This window comes from Anomaloglossus baeobatrachus, chromosome 4 (genome assembly GCF_048569485.1).
Source record: "Anomaloglossus baeobatrachus isolate aAnoBae1 chromosome 4, aAnoBae1.hap1, whole genome shotgun sequence".
Classification (NCBI taxonomy): domain Eukaryota; kingdom Metazoa; phylum Chordata; class Amphibia; order Anura; family Aromobatidae; genus Anomaloglossus; species Anomaloglossus baeobatrachus.
Genome location: NC_134356.1, coordinates 126,218,555 through 126,235,891, shown reverse-complemented (window position 1 = coordinate 126,235,891; position 17,337 = coordinate 126,218,555). Strand labels below are relative to the sequence as shown.

General features: G+C 41.3%; 1 protein-coding gene across 1 annotated transcript in view; it reads right to left on the bottom strand.

Annotated features, from left to right (window-relative positions):
* Nucleotides 1–17,337, bottom strand: part of PDLIM4 (PDZ and LIM domain 4) — a 248,878-nt gene that overhangs the window by 101,639 nt on the left and 129,902 nt on the right. Inside the window, exon 3 of the mRNA XM_075344536.1 lies at nt 16,837–16,915. Coding sequence (XP_075200651.1) covers nt 16,837–16,915 — 79 coding nt within the window. The remainder of the gene's footprint in view (nt 1–16,836; nt 16,916–17,337) is intronic.

The window sequence follows — 17,337 nt, the reverse complement described above, 5'->3', positions numbered from 1 at the left end:
AATTACTGTACCAGTAGCTTCGAGTCAGCTTTCCAACAAAGATTGTGCAGTTCTCAAGAGGCTGGTAATCACATCTGGTGCCAACTCATGAAGTCATCCATTGTGGAGCAGCTTTCCAGAGCAATGAAACACTTTTTCCTTGCATTGAAATATTGGCTTGCAAATTTTAATCCCAAAGCAGAAATCTCCACTAGTAAAATTTGGTCAGAGGGTGTCCGTCACAAGTTCTACTATTCCGGAACATGCAAAATGCAGTATTTCTGCAAGGTAAAAAAGCTTGTCTGACCCATGACTCAATGTAATATTGGATTACCGTGAACCTGTCAGGTGCAATATGCACCCAGGACCACGAGCAGTTCTGGGTGCATATTGCTAATCCCTGCCTAACCGTCCCTGTAGTAAAGGTATATATGGTGTGAACACTGCTCTATTAAGGGTGGTATAGAGGTGCTAGTGAGAGGACCAAGGTCCGGACTATAGAATGTAAATTCAAAACACTGCACTCTCTTCAGCATGAAGAGAGTGCAATGTTTTGAATTTACATTCTAACCGTCCCTGTATACACTAGCATAGATAAAGAGATCTTTAGAAAAAGTGTTTCTAAAGATCTTTTATGATATTCTGAGTGCAGGGACTAGTCGCAAGGGTGTTAGGCTATGTCCGCACTTTGCGTTTTTACCTGCGTCTCTGCAGCGTTTTGAACTGCAGCGTTTTCATGCCAAAATGTGTGTTTTGATTTTCAAGCAAAGTCTATGGGAAATAGGGATTTCTTGTGCGCACTTTGCAGTTTAAAATGCTGCGTTTCATTTGCATAATTTTGGGCAAAAACTCAGCGTTCAAAGAAGCAGCATGTCAATTGTTTTTGCCACTTGGGCTGCGTTTTGCTAACATTAGAGTCAATGAGAAGTTGTAAAAAGCAACAAACAACAAAATTCCAGCGTTTTACATGCTTTTTAGCTGCAGAAAGCATGCGTTTCTGACATCAAAATAATGGAATGATATGTCCCTTTACACACACATAGTCCGAAAATTAAATTAATGAAAAATATTAATTTATTATTATTTTAGCCATAAATAGTATAAAACCGCTATAATTATATTATATATAACTATTTTCGTTCTGATTTAAATAATTATATTTGTTTTCTTTTTTTTCCCTTTTTTCATAGTGTTTGACTGTTTAAACTTTATTTAGCAGTGTCTTTATGTTCAAAACGCATCTGTCTTTACGCAATGGAAAAGCATGTAAAAAGCGCTAAAACGTGGTAAATACGCAGACGAATTTATCGCGTTTTCGTGGTCAAAATCAACTTTGGCAAAAAACATTTCTGCCAGAGGATGCGTTTTCAACTGCAACTACCTTGACGCAAAGTGCTGACATAGCCTTAGTTCTTGCACTCATTCTGCCCTCTTAGCATGGTAGCACAGCCACAGAGGCGTACAAACATGCTATTCAATGCAGCCATCACCAGCGGTGACGCACGTACTTCTGTTCACTGTGACCGCTCATATGAGTGTGCGGCAGTTCCGGTCATGCGCAGTATGAAGCTAGGTGTACGTGTCCCGGATTCAGAGAGGTCTAGTGCGCATGACTGGAAGTGGAAGAATGTGGATTAAATGGAAAATTCACCTTGTGATCATGTTCCTTTATATTGGGAAATGTCATTTGTCACATTGCTTCCAAATAGAGGGTGACTGAACTAATAGGGGAGCAAGACCTAAATGCTGTGGCCATTCATGGAGATTGTGCTTTGTCAGTAAAGGAACGTGAAGGTGCTGTTGGAGGTGACGATATTCTACAGACCATGCTATGAAGACCAGAATCACCAAATTTGATTTTCCTGCTCTCCATCACAAGTCAAACTGGCTATTATTTTCAAAGATAGCAATAACCAAATACAGAATTACAGTAAATATGTTAACTTCAATGTGAAAATGCCTGCAGAGAAGTGTAGGTTTGTCTTCAGATTGCTATACGTTTTATGTACTTTGTTTTATTTGATTGAGTAATTTTACATAAAAAACTAGTTTCAATGGTGCTTTACCAACACTCTCAAAATAAGTCTCAAAGAAGCTTCTCTGCCCATATATAGTGGTACACAACCTTCTGAACACCAATCTAAAGAAACCTTCCCTCGATCCAACCTCTACTACCAGCTATCGCCCCATATCACTACTCCCACTTGCCTCAAAACTCCTGGAACAGCATGTCCATGCTGAACTTTCCTCCCACCTCTCCTCTAACGCTCTCTTTGACAACCTACAGTCCGGCTTCCGTCCACATCACTCTACCGAAACTGCCCTGACTAAAATCACAAATGACTTGCTTACTGCCAAAGCGAACAAGCACTTCTCTATACTCCTACTCCTAGACCTGTCCTCAGCCTTCGATACCGTTGACCACTCCCTCCTATTACAGACCCTCTCTTCCCTTGGTGTCAGAGATCTTGCCCTCTCTTGGATCTCTTCATACCTCTCAAATCGCACTTTCAGTGTCTCCCACTCTCACACAACCTCTTCATCCCACCATCTCTCTGTTGGCGTCCCTCAAGGCTCTGTCCTAGGACCCCTACTTTTCTCTATCTACACATTTGGCCTAGGACAACTCATAAAGTCCCATGGCTTCCAATACCACCTATATGCCGACGACACCCAGATCTACCTCTCTGGCCCAGATGCCACATCTCTGCTGTCCAAAATCCCGAAATGTCTATCTGCTATATCCTCCTTCTTCTCCTCTCGCTTCCTAAAGCTCAATGTGGCCAAAACTGAACTAATCATCTTTCCTCCGTCTCACCTACACTCTCCACCTGATCTATCTATTACAATAAATAACACCACGCTCTCGCCAGTACCCAAAGTTCGCTGCCTCGGAGTGACCTTTGACTCTGCATTATCCTTCATACCACACATCCAGTCCCTCACCACCTCCTGCCGTCTTCAACTCAAAAATATTTCCAGAATCCGCCCTTTCCTCAATTTGCAATCTACTAAAATGCTAGTGCATGCCCTCATAATCTCCCGCCTCGACTACTGTAACATCCTCCTCTGTGGCCTCCCTGCCAACACGCTCGCCCCTCTCCAGTCCATCCTTAACTCTGCTGCCCGACTTATCCACCTCTCTCCTCAATACCACCCCGCTTCTCCCCTCTGCATGTCCCTCCACTGGCTTCCAATCTTCCACCGTATCCAATTCAAACTTCTAACACTGACCTACAAAGCTGTGCATAATCTTTCCCCTCCGTACATCTCCGAACTACTCTCCCACTACACTCCAACACGTCACCTCCGGTCCTCCCAAGATCTCCTCCTCTCCTCCTCTCTCATTCGCTCCTCACGCAACCGACTCCAAGACTTCTCCCGAGCATCCCCAGTCTCCTGGAACTCGCTGCCTCAACACGTCAGACTATCCCCTACCCTTGCAAACTTCAAACGGAACCTGAAAACTCATCTGTTCAGAAATGCCTACAATCTACAATGAACTCGCTGCCGCCCGACCACCGTGCGGAGCTGCCGCCCGACCACCGTGCGGAGCTGCCGCCCGACCACCGTGCGGAGCTGCCGCCCGACCACCGTGCGGAGCCGCCGCCTGACCTACACCCCACCTATTGTCTCCTCCCCATAATCCTATAGAATGTAAGCCCGCAAGGGTAGGGCCCTCTTCCCTCTGTACTAGTCTGTCTACTGTAACTTGTATACGTATTTTGTATGTAACCCCCTTCTCATGTACAGCACCATGGAATTAATGGTGCTCTATAAATAAATAATAATAATAATAATAATAATAACACCAATCTATACAAATACAACATCATAGCCACATCTGGAATATGGGATCCAGTTTTGGGCTCCACATTTTAAAAGGACATTCAGAAGTTAGAGTTAGTTCAAAGGCAGGCAACTAGACTACTACAAGGAATGGAAGGCCTCACATATGATGAGAGGTTGAAAAAGTTAGATATGTTTAGCTTAGAAAAAAGACGTCTCAGAGGAGATCTCATTTATATGTATAAATACGTGAGTGGTCAATATAAAGGACTGACACATGACTTATTCCTTCCAAAGACAATACTAAGGACCAGGGGGCATTCACTGCGAGTGGAAGAAAAGGGATTCCGGCAGCTAAATAGGAAAGGGTTCTTTACAGTTAGAGCAGTCAGACTGTGGAATGCCCTACCACAAGAGGTAGTAATGGCAGATACTACAACAGCTTTCAAAAAAGGGCTGGATGATTTCCTCAGTACACAAAACATTGTTGGTTATAAATGACTTAATGAAAAAATGTAGAATTGGTGGAGGAAGGTTGAACTAGATGGACCTAGGTCTTTTTTCAGCTTATGTAACTATAGAAAATATATGTCCATGAAAAAAAGTTCTTCCTCTGTCTATCCGATCTTTGCCCAGACAGGATTCAGACAAATAGAACCTATATAGCGCAAATTGCCTGATCAATCCATTGGGATATTACTCAGAAACATTTTACCTACAATGCACCCTGGTAAATAAACTATACACAATTTATCACATATGTATATGTTTATTAATGTACAGGGAACCTGTCATGTCTAAAATGGTATCTGATCTACAGGCATGATGTTATGGAGCAGAAGGAGCTGATCTGATTGATCAACAATTTTGTGGGTTAAGTCTCAGTAAGGCTAGGTTCACATTTCCGTTAAATTGTATCAGTCACAATCCGCGGCTCTGGTAAACAACGGTATCCGTTTAGCAGATTCCGTTGTGTCCCATAGACTTGTATTAGAGGTGGATTGCGACTGATTACCTTGCATTGCATCCGCTGCGCCATGGTCAGTCGTTATTGGACTGACCGCCGGGCGGAAACAACACAGAATGTAACGTTTTTCGGGCCGTCAAAATGAATGCACCGCGCAGGAATCCGTCAAGCTTGTAATGTTTGTCTATGGTGCTGGATTACGTCGTAATCCGTCTTATGACGGAATCCAGCGCTGGATTCCTTCATGCTCTACTGAGCATGCCCAGCATGTTTGGCACACCCACTGGGCTGTCCCAAACACAAACGGATCATGACTGATCCGTCAAAAAACGGACGCACAGCGGATGCAACGGACCAGTTTTTTCACAGGATTTCTGGGAAAGTAATCCTGTGAAAAACACATCCGTTGCATCAGTGGACATCTAAAAAACGACTGATCCGTCGCTGACGGACCTGACGGATTTAAAACAACAGAAATGTGAACAGCCTAAGGCATCATTCACATGTCATGTTTTTTTATGTTCAAGAAAAACTTGAATTCATCAGTGATTTCAGCCACAGTTTCTTCCGAGTTTTATCAGAGTTTGGTTCGAGTGTGTTCCAAGTGTCATCAGTTTTCCTCATACATTAAAAAAAGTTTCTCAACCTTCTTGCAATAGTCATTGATACTGAAACTGCACTCAGATGTATATTAACACTGTCCAATGTTTTCACACCATAGACTTGCTTTTGCCGATTTTGAGCCAACACTCGGATCAATATTGGACAAGTGTTTGTGATTTTGTGCAGGCTGCTTGATCCGTGAAAGTCAAGGACATGTGAACAGCTCCATTCACGATTATAGTTGTGATAGAATCAGAGGGCTTTTTACAGCTGTTGTAGCAGAGCTCAGCGAGCTGAGTGTGAATAACCCCCACACCCACACCACTAATTAGCAGCTATCTGTATACAATGTATAGTGACAGAAAGCTGTAGTCAATGGTGGTGGCATGCTGCTTATAAAATACAGATTGTATTGAAACTACAGCACACAGCCTAATAAGTGACACATTGAGAAATCAGGCTCATTGACCCTATATTAGGGTGCCTTCAGATTACATATCAAAAACCTGCAGACAGATTCCCTTTAATTGTTTATACGTTTTTTTCTTGTTTAGTGCACATTGTAGTTAATCTGAGCATCATGAAAGACATGACATAACAGTACCTAAATTGGACATACACAAGAAATGTAGAAATTTTCTAACATGTCATCTGGCTAAATATGAATATTCATTGTTTGACAATTATCGGTATTCAGAATGAGGTAATGTCAACTATAATAAAGATGAATAATGCATCCAAGCTCCAACCAAAATAAAGGCATAAAATATAAAATGTACTGTAGGTTGAATGCATCTACATGAATTTTAACAATTTAAGAATAAGAAAAGTTATTGAAAAAGGTTTAAGTCTAAGGACAGAATCACAGTGGCGTATGACTCGCACAAGTCCAGTGAGAAAATCTCGCGTTGCACTTGGCCCCATTTAATACAATGCTGCTGCAGCTCAGATCTGCGAATTGTCCTCAGCCGTAATTGTACTGAGGAAAAAATTGCAGCATGCTGCCATTGTCTGCGAGTCTTTCATCACTCACACCCATTCAAGTGTATGGGTGCGAGAGAAACATCGGACCCGGACCACACTCGGATGTTATCCCAGTGCAGTGCGATAGACGCACAGGCTGACAATGAAGGAGATAGGGAGATTAACCCCTCCCTCTCTTCCTCCGCCCCCGCCCTCAGCTGCACAGCTTTGACCCGATTGCAGGATCGGGTCACAGTTGCATGACACTCGGCTCAGGCTCGCAGCAGAGCCTGAGCTGGGGGATATTAGCATATCGCATCCGATGCCATATGCTAATGTGACTCCAGCCTAAAGACTAATCCAGCAGCTGTATTCCTCCAGCAACACCACAAGATGACCAGATGCTACAAAAAAATAAATAAATCTGTTTTGTTCAAGTTGTTACAGACGTGACAGATGGTTTTAGATGTAGCAAGCATCATCTGTCAGCCTTGCTCCATTTTTTCCCCAATGTTTGCTATGTAACAGGCTTGACATGGTAAAGACAAATAAGAACATACTGCAGGCTTGAAGGAAACTCTTGTAACTCTACCGTAACACTGTGTGGATCTGGAAATTATCAACTCACATGCAATGTACATGGTGGGGAATTTTATTTATTTATTTTATTTTTTTTTTACAAATTTTATTATACAAATAAAAATTACTAGAACACATGCCTAGAGAATATCCCCTCCTTCCTCCTACCAGATGACATAGCAGCACATATGCCTCCAGAATATTCTGTCCTCTACCAGATAAAGTACTACAGTCATGGCCAAAAGTTTTGAGAATGCTACAAATATTATTTTTTACAAAGTCTACTACTTACGTTTTTCTAATGGCGATTTGCATATACTCCAGAATGTCATAAAGAGTGATCAGCTTAACAGCAATTACTTGCAAAGTCAATATTGGCTAAGAAAATGATCTTCAACCCCCAAAACACATTTCAACATCATTGCATTCCTGCCTTAAAAGGAACAGCTAACATTGTTTTAGTGATTGTTCCATTAACACATGTGTGGGTGTTGATGAGGACAGGGCTGGCGATCAATCAGTCATGATTAAGTAAGAATGACACCACTGGACACTTTAAAAGGAGGCTGGTGCTTGGTATCATTGTTTCTCTTCAGTTAACCATGGTTATCTCTAAAGAAACACGTGCAGCCATCATTGCTCTGCACAAAAATGGCCTAACAGGGAAGAGTATCGCAGCTACAAAGATTGCACCTCAGTCAACAATCTATCACATCATCAAGAACTTCAAGGAGAGAGCTTCCATTGTTGCCAAAAAGGCTCCTGGGCACCCAAGAAGGACCAGTAAACGCCAGGACCGTATCTTAAAACTGTTTCAGCTTCGGGATCGGACTACCAGCAGTGCCGAGCTAGCTCAGCAATGGCAGCAGGCTGGTGTGAGTGCTTCTGCACGCACTGTGAGGTGGACACTGCTTGAGCAAGGCCTGGTTTCAAGGAGGGCAGCAAAGAAGCCACTTCTCTCCAGAAAAAACATCAGGGACCGACTGATATTCTGTAAAAGGTACAGGGATTGGACTGCTGAGGACTGGGGTAAAGTCATTTTCTCAGATGAATTCCCTTTTCGATTGTTTGGGACATCTGGAAAACAGCTTATTAGGAGAAGAGGTGAGCGCTACCACCAGTCTTGTCTCATGCCAACTGTTAAGCATCCTGAAACGATTCATGTGTGGGGTTGCTTCTCAGCCAAGGTAATCGGCTCACTCACAGTCTTGCCTAAAAACACAGCCATGAATAAAGAATGGTACCAGAATGTCCTCCAAGAGCAACTTCTCCCAACTGTCCAAGAGCAGTTTGGCGCCCAACAATGCCTTTTCCAGCATGATGGAGCACCTTGCCATAAAGCAAAGGTGATCACTAAATGGCTCATGGAACAAAACATAGAGATTTTGGGTCCATGGCCTGGAAACTCCCCAGATCTTAATCCCATTGAGAACTTGTGGGCAATCATCAAGAGACGGGTGGACAAACAAAAACCAACAAATTCTGGCAAAATGCAAGCATTGCTTATGCAAGAATGGACAGCTATCAGTCAGGATTTGATCCAGAAGTTGATTGAGAGCATGCCAGGGAGAATTGTAGAGGTCCTGAAGAAGGGTCAACACTGCAAATATTGACTTGCTGCATTAACTCATTCTAACTGTCAATATAACCTTTTAGTACTCATGATTGCAATTATATTTCTGTATGTGATGTAAACATCAGACAAACACAATTAAAAACCAGAGGGCAACAGATCATGTGAAAATATAATTTTGGTGTCATTCTCAAAACTTTTGGCCATGACTGTAATATGTGCACCTCCAAAATTTCCTATCCTATACAATTTAATGTACAAGTACATGTGCCTCAAGAATGCCTTGTCTTCTACCATATAATGTACCAGCATGTGTACCTCAAGAATATCCCCCCCTCTACTAATGTTACTAGTACATGTGCCTCCAGAATATCAAGACCTTGTCAGAGAAAGTATAGTATGTGTGCCTACAAAATATTCTGTCTTTTTCCAAATAAAGTAACCATCCATGTGCCTCCAGAATATCCCATGCTCTATCGCATAATGTAACAGTATGTGTGCCATTCTACTAGCCTGTCCTTTAGCAGATAGAGTACAAGTTTGTATGCCTTCAGAATATTTTGTATCTTACCAGATAAAGTGTTAATAGGTGTGCCTCTAGAATGTCCTGTCCTCTTCACTGGAAGTAGCAGTACATGTTCCTCCAGAATATCTTGAGCTCTTCAGATAAAGTACCAGTATGTGTGCTTACAAAATATCCTGTCCTCCATACCAGAACATGTGCCTCTAAAATGCCCTATCCTTTACCACATAAAGTACCAGTATGTACTTTATGTATATGGGCCTCACTCAAGAATAACCTGTACCTGTGTATCTCCAAAATATCCAGTCCATTACCAAAAAATACTTGTACATCCAGAATATCCCATCCATTACCAGATAAAGTACAAGAAAGTGGGCAACTAGTTTTTCACTAAGCTGGAACTTCACATTACATGCTAAAAATAAGACACTTCTGGATATTTGCTCTGTATGTACGAAATTAGGCCTCCCCTAACATCTACGGTACTTATATGTTCAAAGGTTCTGAAAACATCAAGTACAAGTGAATTGCTATTTTTCTGTCTCACTTCTATACAAATGCAAACAAGATCACAGTTCAGACCATAACTAGTCAACAGTGATCTTCCTTTATGAGGGTCCATTCTGGGTCTTTCATTCATGTTCTACCAAGTGCCAAAGTGTTTTTGCATTTTTTTTAATGCTGGTTATCAGACAAAAGCTATAACAATTTGTATTTATTGCCTTGCAATTAGAAGGTGTTATACCCAAACCTGAGGTTGATGTCCTTTTAGAATTTATGAATTATACATTACGGAAAAAATACACATGTCCTTCAGCTAACATAGCCATTTACAACACTAAATAGAGTATACTTAGGCAATTATCATTGTCAACTCCAAAGTGCTAGAATCAAATAGTCTCATATATAAAAGAAAGCCTGTGGCGGAGAAACTCCAGATGGTGTTCAAAGTTGTAACACCCTGACCTAATGCATGAGAGCAGTCAAAGATCATGTGTGTTTGATCCGACTTCTCGAAATTTCAGATGTTATCACTTATACGTTCTTCAGTTCTACCACAAAGAAAAGTGTCAGTCACTTGAATCCTTTTAATAGCCGACTATTGATGACAAATCACAAGCTCTGGAGACTACTGGCTATTATGGTACAAAGGTATATTTTACTGTGACACTCATTACTGTGTCACGTGCCTTCTAAAGTTCTCCTATAGAAAAATGATGTCCAATAGGCAGCCTGATATGATTGTGTTATTAAAATTTCAATAAACAGTAAAGCTGAGCAAATCAGCCAAAATTTTAATTGGCAAATTTGTCCAAATTTAGGCAGGGAAATTGGCATTACCCCGGCACATTTATTAGATGTGAATCAAATGTTTTGAGGTCTCTCCAGACCCCAGAACACGTATAATTAAAACTAATATAGTTGTTTAAACATATCACACACACATGCTCACTTAGCCCTCAACTATTCCACTGCAGAGGTTTTTTTTAAACCCTGTATTTTTGTCATTCTTCTACTATTACTCTTGGAAAATAGGAATAATGGACATTTCTCAATGGGGTGTGCCCCTAAATACTCTGACACTGTCTAACCAGTGCTCACAGTGGTCCCATTCAGACGTCCAATTAGTAAATACTGACCATTTTTCATGGATGTCATGTAGCAGATTTTGATCAGTGTTTAGTCTGGCCATTTTTACTACTACTGGGTTATCTGTTTACTATCTAAAACTAAGGCCCCCTTCACACGTCAGTGATTCTGGTACAGTGCCTACAAGTAGTATTAAACCCCCTGCAGATTTAGCAGGTTTGATAAGATGCAAATAAGTTGGAGCCTGCAAACTTCAAACAAGAGCAGGATTTATTAACAGATGCATAAATCTTACAAACCAACAAGTTATGTTGCTCAGTTAAATTTTAATAAATTTTCAACATAAAAGTGTGGGTCAATTATTATTCAACCCCTAGGTTTAATATTTTGTGGAATAACCCTTGTTTGCAATTACAGCTAATAATCGTCTTTTATAAGACCTGATCAAGCCGGCACAGGTCTCTGGAGTTATCTTGGCCCACTCCTCCATGCAGATCTTCTCCAAGTTATCTAGGTTCTTTGGGTGTCTCATGTGGACTTTAATCTTGAGCTCCTTCCACAAGTTTTCAATTGGGTTAAGGTCAGGAGACTGACTAGGCCACTGCAACAGCTTGATTTTTTCCCTCTTGAACCAGGCCTTGGTTTTCTTGGCTGTGTGCTTTGGGTCGTTGTCTTGTTGGAAGATGAAATGATGACCCATCTTAAGATCCTTGATGGAGGAGCGGAGGTTCTTGGCCAAAATCTCCAGGTAGGCCGTGCTATCCATCTTCCCATGGATGCGGACCAGATGGCCAGGCCCCTTGGCTGAGAAACAGCCCCACAGCATGATGCTGCCACCACCATGCTTGACTGTAGGGATGGTATTCTTGGGGTCGTATGCAGTGCCATCCAGTCTCCAAACGTCACATGTGTGGTTGGCACCAAAGATCGAGATCTTGGTCTCATCAGACCAGAGAACCTTGAACCAGTCTGTCTCAGAGTCCTCCAAGTGATCATGAGCAAACTGTAGACGAGCCTTGACATGACGCTTTGAAAGTAAAGGTACCTTACGGGCTCGTCTGGAACGGAGACCATTGCGGTGGAGTACGTTACTTATGGTATTGACTGAAACCAATGTCCCCACTGCCATGAGATCTTCCCGGAGCTCCTTCCTTGTTGTCCTTGGGTTAGCCTTGACTCTTCGGACAAGCCTGGCCTCGGCACGGGTGGAAACTTTCAAAGGCTATCCAGGCCGTGGAAGGCTAACAGTAGTTCCATAAGCCTTCCACTTCCGGATGATGCTCCCAACAGTGGAGACAGGTAGGCCCAACTCCTTGGAAAGGGTTTTGTACCCCTTGCCAGCCTTGTGACCCTCCACGATCTTGTCTCTGATGGTCTTGGAATGCTCCTTTGTCTTTCCCATGTTGACCAAGTATGAGGGCTGTTCACAAGTTTGGGGAGGGTCTTAATTAGTCAGAAAAGGCTGGAAAAAGAGATAATTAATCCAAACATGTGAAGCTCATTGTTCTTTGTGCCTGAAATACTTCTTAATACTTTAGGGGAACCAAACAGAATTCTGGTGGTTTGAGGGGTTGAATAATAAATGACCCTCTGAATAAACTTTTCTCAGTTTAAAAAAAAAGAAATAACATTCTTTTTTGCTGCAGTGCATTTCACACTTCCAGGCTGATCTACAGTTCAAATGTCACAATGCCAAGTTAATTCCGAATGTGTAAACCTGCTAAATCTGCAGGGGGTTGAATACTACTTGTAGGCACTGTATGTATGTGCTTTTTTTTTTTATACGTACCAGAATCACTGACATACGCAGACACATTATAATCAATGGGTCTGCTCACACATCAGTGATTTTTCACTGAACGTGTCTCCTTGCAGCGTAAACGGGTGGCCGTGATTCTGCACGGAGACAAGTCAGTTTTTTTCTGGCATCACTGATGACCCACAGACCACACTATGGTGTGATCCATGTGTGATCCGTGAAACACGTACCAGAAAAACACTGACATATCAAATAATAAACATTTTCAACTCACATTTCCAGCTCCTGCCCGGCTCATGAATATTCTTGAAAGCAAAAACAGCCGACCCGGAAGTAGCTGCAGGGAACGGTGGGCGGACGCTGCAGAGCTGGAGACTTCAGCACCATGGACAGCAGGAACGAAGGCAGGTGAGTAATGTCCATTTGCAATCACGGATTGCACATGGACAACCCATGTGTGCCGTGAATCACGGAACACGGAGGGACATGTGCGTGTTTTACATGTCAGTGAAGAACGTCAGTGTTTTTCACTGACGTGTGAAGGGGGTCTAATGGAACGCCACAACCCCGAGTTCTACGAAAAATCCCCAGAGCTTTTATTTTATAAATACAGATATTAACGAAACAGACATGTCAGGAGAGGTGATAAGCCTTCTTTAAAACAGTCTGGAGTGAGGAAACAGTGAGGAAAAAGATTTCTAATTAGCATGTCATCAGTGCGGAGTGTGAAGTGGGCTGGCTGAGTGACTCCTTTAATAGGTAAGCCATCCCCCTCCTGATGCGCGGATACATAAGGGGGCTGGTGCAGCGGCTGAAATGTCAGAATGCCTTCTTCCAGAACAGTGGTGACATACAGATTTAGGAAACGCCCCTGTGTCGGGCAACAACTGAAGTGGAGCTTTGTGAATATAAGTATATTATTTCATTTTCTATATTTCAAGAACACATCTGAAGATATTTTTAAAGTGGATAGCCCTTTTAATGATCCCCTAACATGGCTATTATAATCCAATAAATACTGCTAACTTACTAATTGCAATCATGTTTCTAAGGAAAGACTTCTGCTTACTGTCAGGGACTATGCTACTGAGGAAGGACTATTACCTTTTCCATCAATCACATGCAAACAGCCTAGAATTTTCTCTGTCACAGAAAAGCTTGTGTATGATGTTTCCACTCTCAGTATGGTATCCTGAGGGAAGCAGCAGATGGAAAGGTATGCTACAACACAGGCACACTTAAGATGTCAGCGAAGAAGCCCAACTATGCGTCAGACTCTTGGATACTTGCAGCGACTTCACTTTCTTCTGCTATGCAGGGATGTTTTTTCTACCTCAAAATAATATCTAAATTGTATCAGCATAGTACAGGCATATAGTAATTTCATTGAGGAAAGTCGTAAATTAAGTGCACCTAAAACACATCAAGATAACTTGTTTATTATACAAATGGCATCACCAATGTTTATCGGAATCTCATGACATAGTGCCACCAATGTTCCACACATTTTACTGAAATGGTACCACCAATGTTCAAATGGAAACACCATTGATCCTTATATTCCCATGACTTAATACGACCTATGTTCCTTAGATTCTCATGAAATTAGGGTATACCACCAATATTTCACTGAATTTCAAGAAATGGCAACACCAATGTTTCTGGGATTCTCATGAAATGGTTCCACCAATGCTACTCTGAATCTCATTACATAGTAATGCCAATGTTCTTTAAAGTCAAATGTAATGGTTCCAGCAATATTAGTACCACCAATATTCCTTAGTTTCTCTTGAAATGGTGCCACAAAGTTCCTTAGATTCCATTGAAGTAGTACCACCAATGTTCCTCTAAATGTCATAGAATCAGTACCACCAATGTTCTTCTAAATGTCATAGAATTAGTACCACCAGGGGTATTCTGGTCTTCTACATTAATGCGTATCCATGGATATTACATAACGGTTAGTACATGTGGATCTCACCAATGGGACCCACATCAGTCGGAAGAATAAGGCAGTGCGGCTGTTTTTCGTGGAGACATGGTATAAGTTCCTATAAACTTGAATAGGACTTTTACAATCACTTTCACTGAGAGCAGCGCACGTCATGGCCCCATTGGAGGGATCTGTATCTACTATAAAAAAATCTCTTTGATATACCATAGATTTACAAGATGAGAATATAAGACAATACACAATGTCGCTGGTGACCATGCTCTACATGTTCTCAGAACCAAAAAGGCCAAAATACAAATGTTAAAAAGGACTGTATAAAATTAGAAAATAATTTCTGCTTTCCTGCAAAATAAAGTGTCTTCTTGTTATATGTGGCGCTGTCTCTCAGCTCTAGTGACCTGAACAGGCTGAGGTGCAGCATCACATACACAACATGAGGACAGAGGGCGCTGTTTATGGAAAATCTCAGCCATAATAATCCAGAAGAACCCTTTACCTGACCTCATACCAGTTGGCAATGCTGTAAAACAAATCCACTCTTAATCTTGTGGATATTTGAACAGATTTGCCTGATTTTTTGTGAGCTATGAAAAGAAAAAAAGTCAATTATTTTGAAACCCAAAGATATAACACATAGTGTATAATACACCTCAGCTGCTGCAGCACCTCAAAACACACATTTCAGCTGCTAAAGAACCTCATAAAAGACTACAGCTGTTGCAGAACTTCAAAATACCACGGCTGCTGCAGAACCTCATTATACAAACCCCTGCAGCTGCAGAACTTCAAAATAAACTGCAGCTGCTGCCAAACCTCATAATACATACCTCAGCTGTTGCTGAACCTCATAATACACCTAAGCTGCTGCCGAACCTCGTAATATATACCTCATTTGCTGCAAAACAAAATAACACACACCTGAGCTGCTGTAGAACTTCATAGTACCTCATAGTACACACTGCAGCTGGTGAAGAGCAGCATAGCACACCTCAAGTGCTGCAGAACCTCATAATCCACACCTCAGCTGCTGCAGAACTTCATAATACACACCTCTGCAACTGCAGAACCTCATAATACAAATCTCAACTGCTGCAGAACCACTTATACTATGCAGCTCAGCTGATGCAGAACCTTATAATATACCTCAGTTGTGCAAAACAGCACATTATACACCTCAGCTGTTGCAGAACTTCATAATACACCTCAGTCACAGAAAAACCGCATCATACTCCTCAGCTGCTGCAAAATGAGCAGAGCAGCAGAGTGAGATGATCTTTCCCTGCGGCGCCCCCTGTGATGTCTGGGGCCTGGCGCTGTGTGTGACCGAACTGGTCACGCATAGGTAAGGCCAGCCATGCACTTAAGTTCCTCTAAATGTCATAGAATCAGTACCACCAATCTTCCTCTAAATGTCATAGAAATGGTACCACCAATGTTCCTCTGCATCTCGTGAAATAGTACCACCAATATTCCTTAGATTCTCATGAAACAGTAACACCAATATTCCTCTAAATATCATAAAACCTCTCATCCTCATCAAATACAGTGACACCGATAACCCTCTGCATCTCATGAAACCGTACCACAAACAGTGCATGTATTTCTGCACGTGGCGCTTATAGATATTGAATAAACTCAGATGTTTTGAAAATGTTGTTTCCATTTTTTCACTATTTGCATATCAGTAACATGTCTATCCATCCTGTGAGGTTCAGAATCTCATGACTTTTCCTTCTTTGTCTTTCACTTATGCTGAAGACTATACATTTATTATTATTACATTTAATTCATAAGAACAACATAAAGCTGCTTCACAATAATTGTAATAATAGTAATTTGTGCTTTTTTGGTCATTTTTTCCCCCAAAGAAAAAAAAAGTCAAACTTAAATAAAGTCACTGGGATAAAATGTATCCCAACTGCAGAATTTTCTGCACTAACAAAATCAGGTGCCTGAAATAACATGAGGCTTATGATTTATTTCAAGCAGATCCTTTTATCTACGGGGGAAAACAAAGGTCTGAAATACATGGAAGATATTTGAAATAAACCAATAATAAAACCCAGCCATGCAGATTCCCCTACATATATGTTCTGACTATCTGTGTATTCAGTACCTTACTAAAAAAAAAGCTGAACTTATCTACTAAACATAATTTTATGCATGAGTGCCTATGGATTGGTATCCAAGTCTTCTTATTTAGACTTACTCCAATTTCATAAAACTTTCATCTATCATAGCTACATGTCAGAGGTTTGATTGGTAAGTATCTGGGTGCCAAGACCCCCACAAATCACTGAAACAGCTGGCTGTAGTTGGCTCTACTTGCTTGATTCACAAGCAAAGTGATCTGTGGACTCGTATTCTTCCTATGAGCTCATAAACCACTAACCTCAAATTTCCAAGGATCAGTCGAGGAAGCTGAACACAGGGGATCGGTGGGGATCTTATCACCCAAACACTAACAAATATGCTGCATTATGACATTTCAGAATTTTGGTGACATTGGAGGTTCGCTGCAAGCATGACTAAACTTATAGAGACGTTGTTCTCTTACCTGTAACTCTGATTCCAAGCTATATTTGCGAGTCTGCTGTCTGATCTCTTCAGTAGGTGACCAAGGCCTCCCTTCACACCTGAAACCAAAGGTGAAATTACAGTTACTGATCAATCACCGACATCTACAGAATGTCCTGATCGAAATGAGTGAGGTACTTCTCACGTAATGTCTATGTTCATCAGTTCTGCTATCTGTGGCTTAAAGGCTCCATTTTTTTAATTTATGGTGTGAATATATATATATATATTTATATATATATATATATATATATATATATACATTACAGACCAAAAGTTTTGACACACCTTCTCATTCAAAGAGTTTTTCAGGACTCTGAAAATTGTAGATTCACATTGAAGGCATCAAAACTATGAATTAAAACATGTGCAATGAAATACTTAAAAAAGTGTGAAACAACTGAAAATATGTCTTATATTTTAGGTTCTTCAAAGTAGTCACCTTTTGCTTTCATTACTGCTTTGCACACTCTTGGCATTC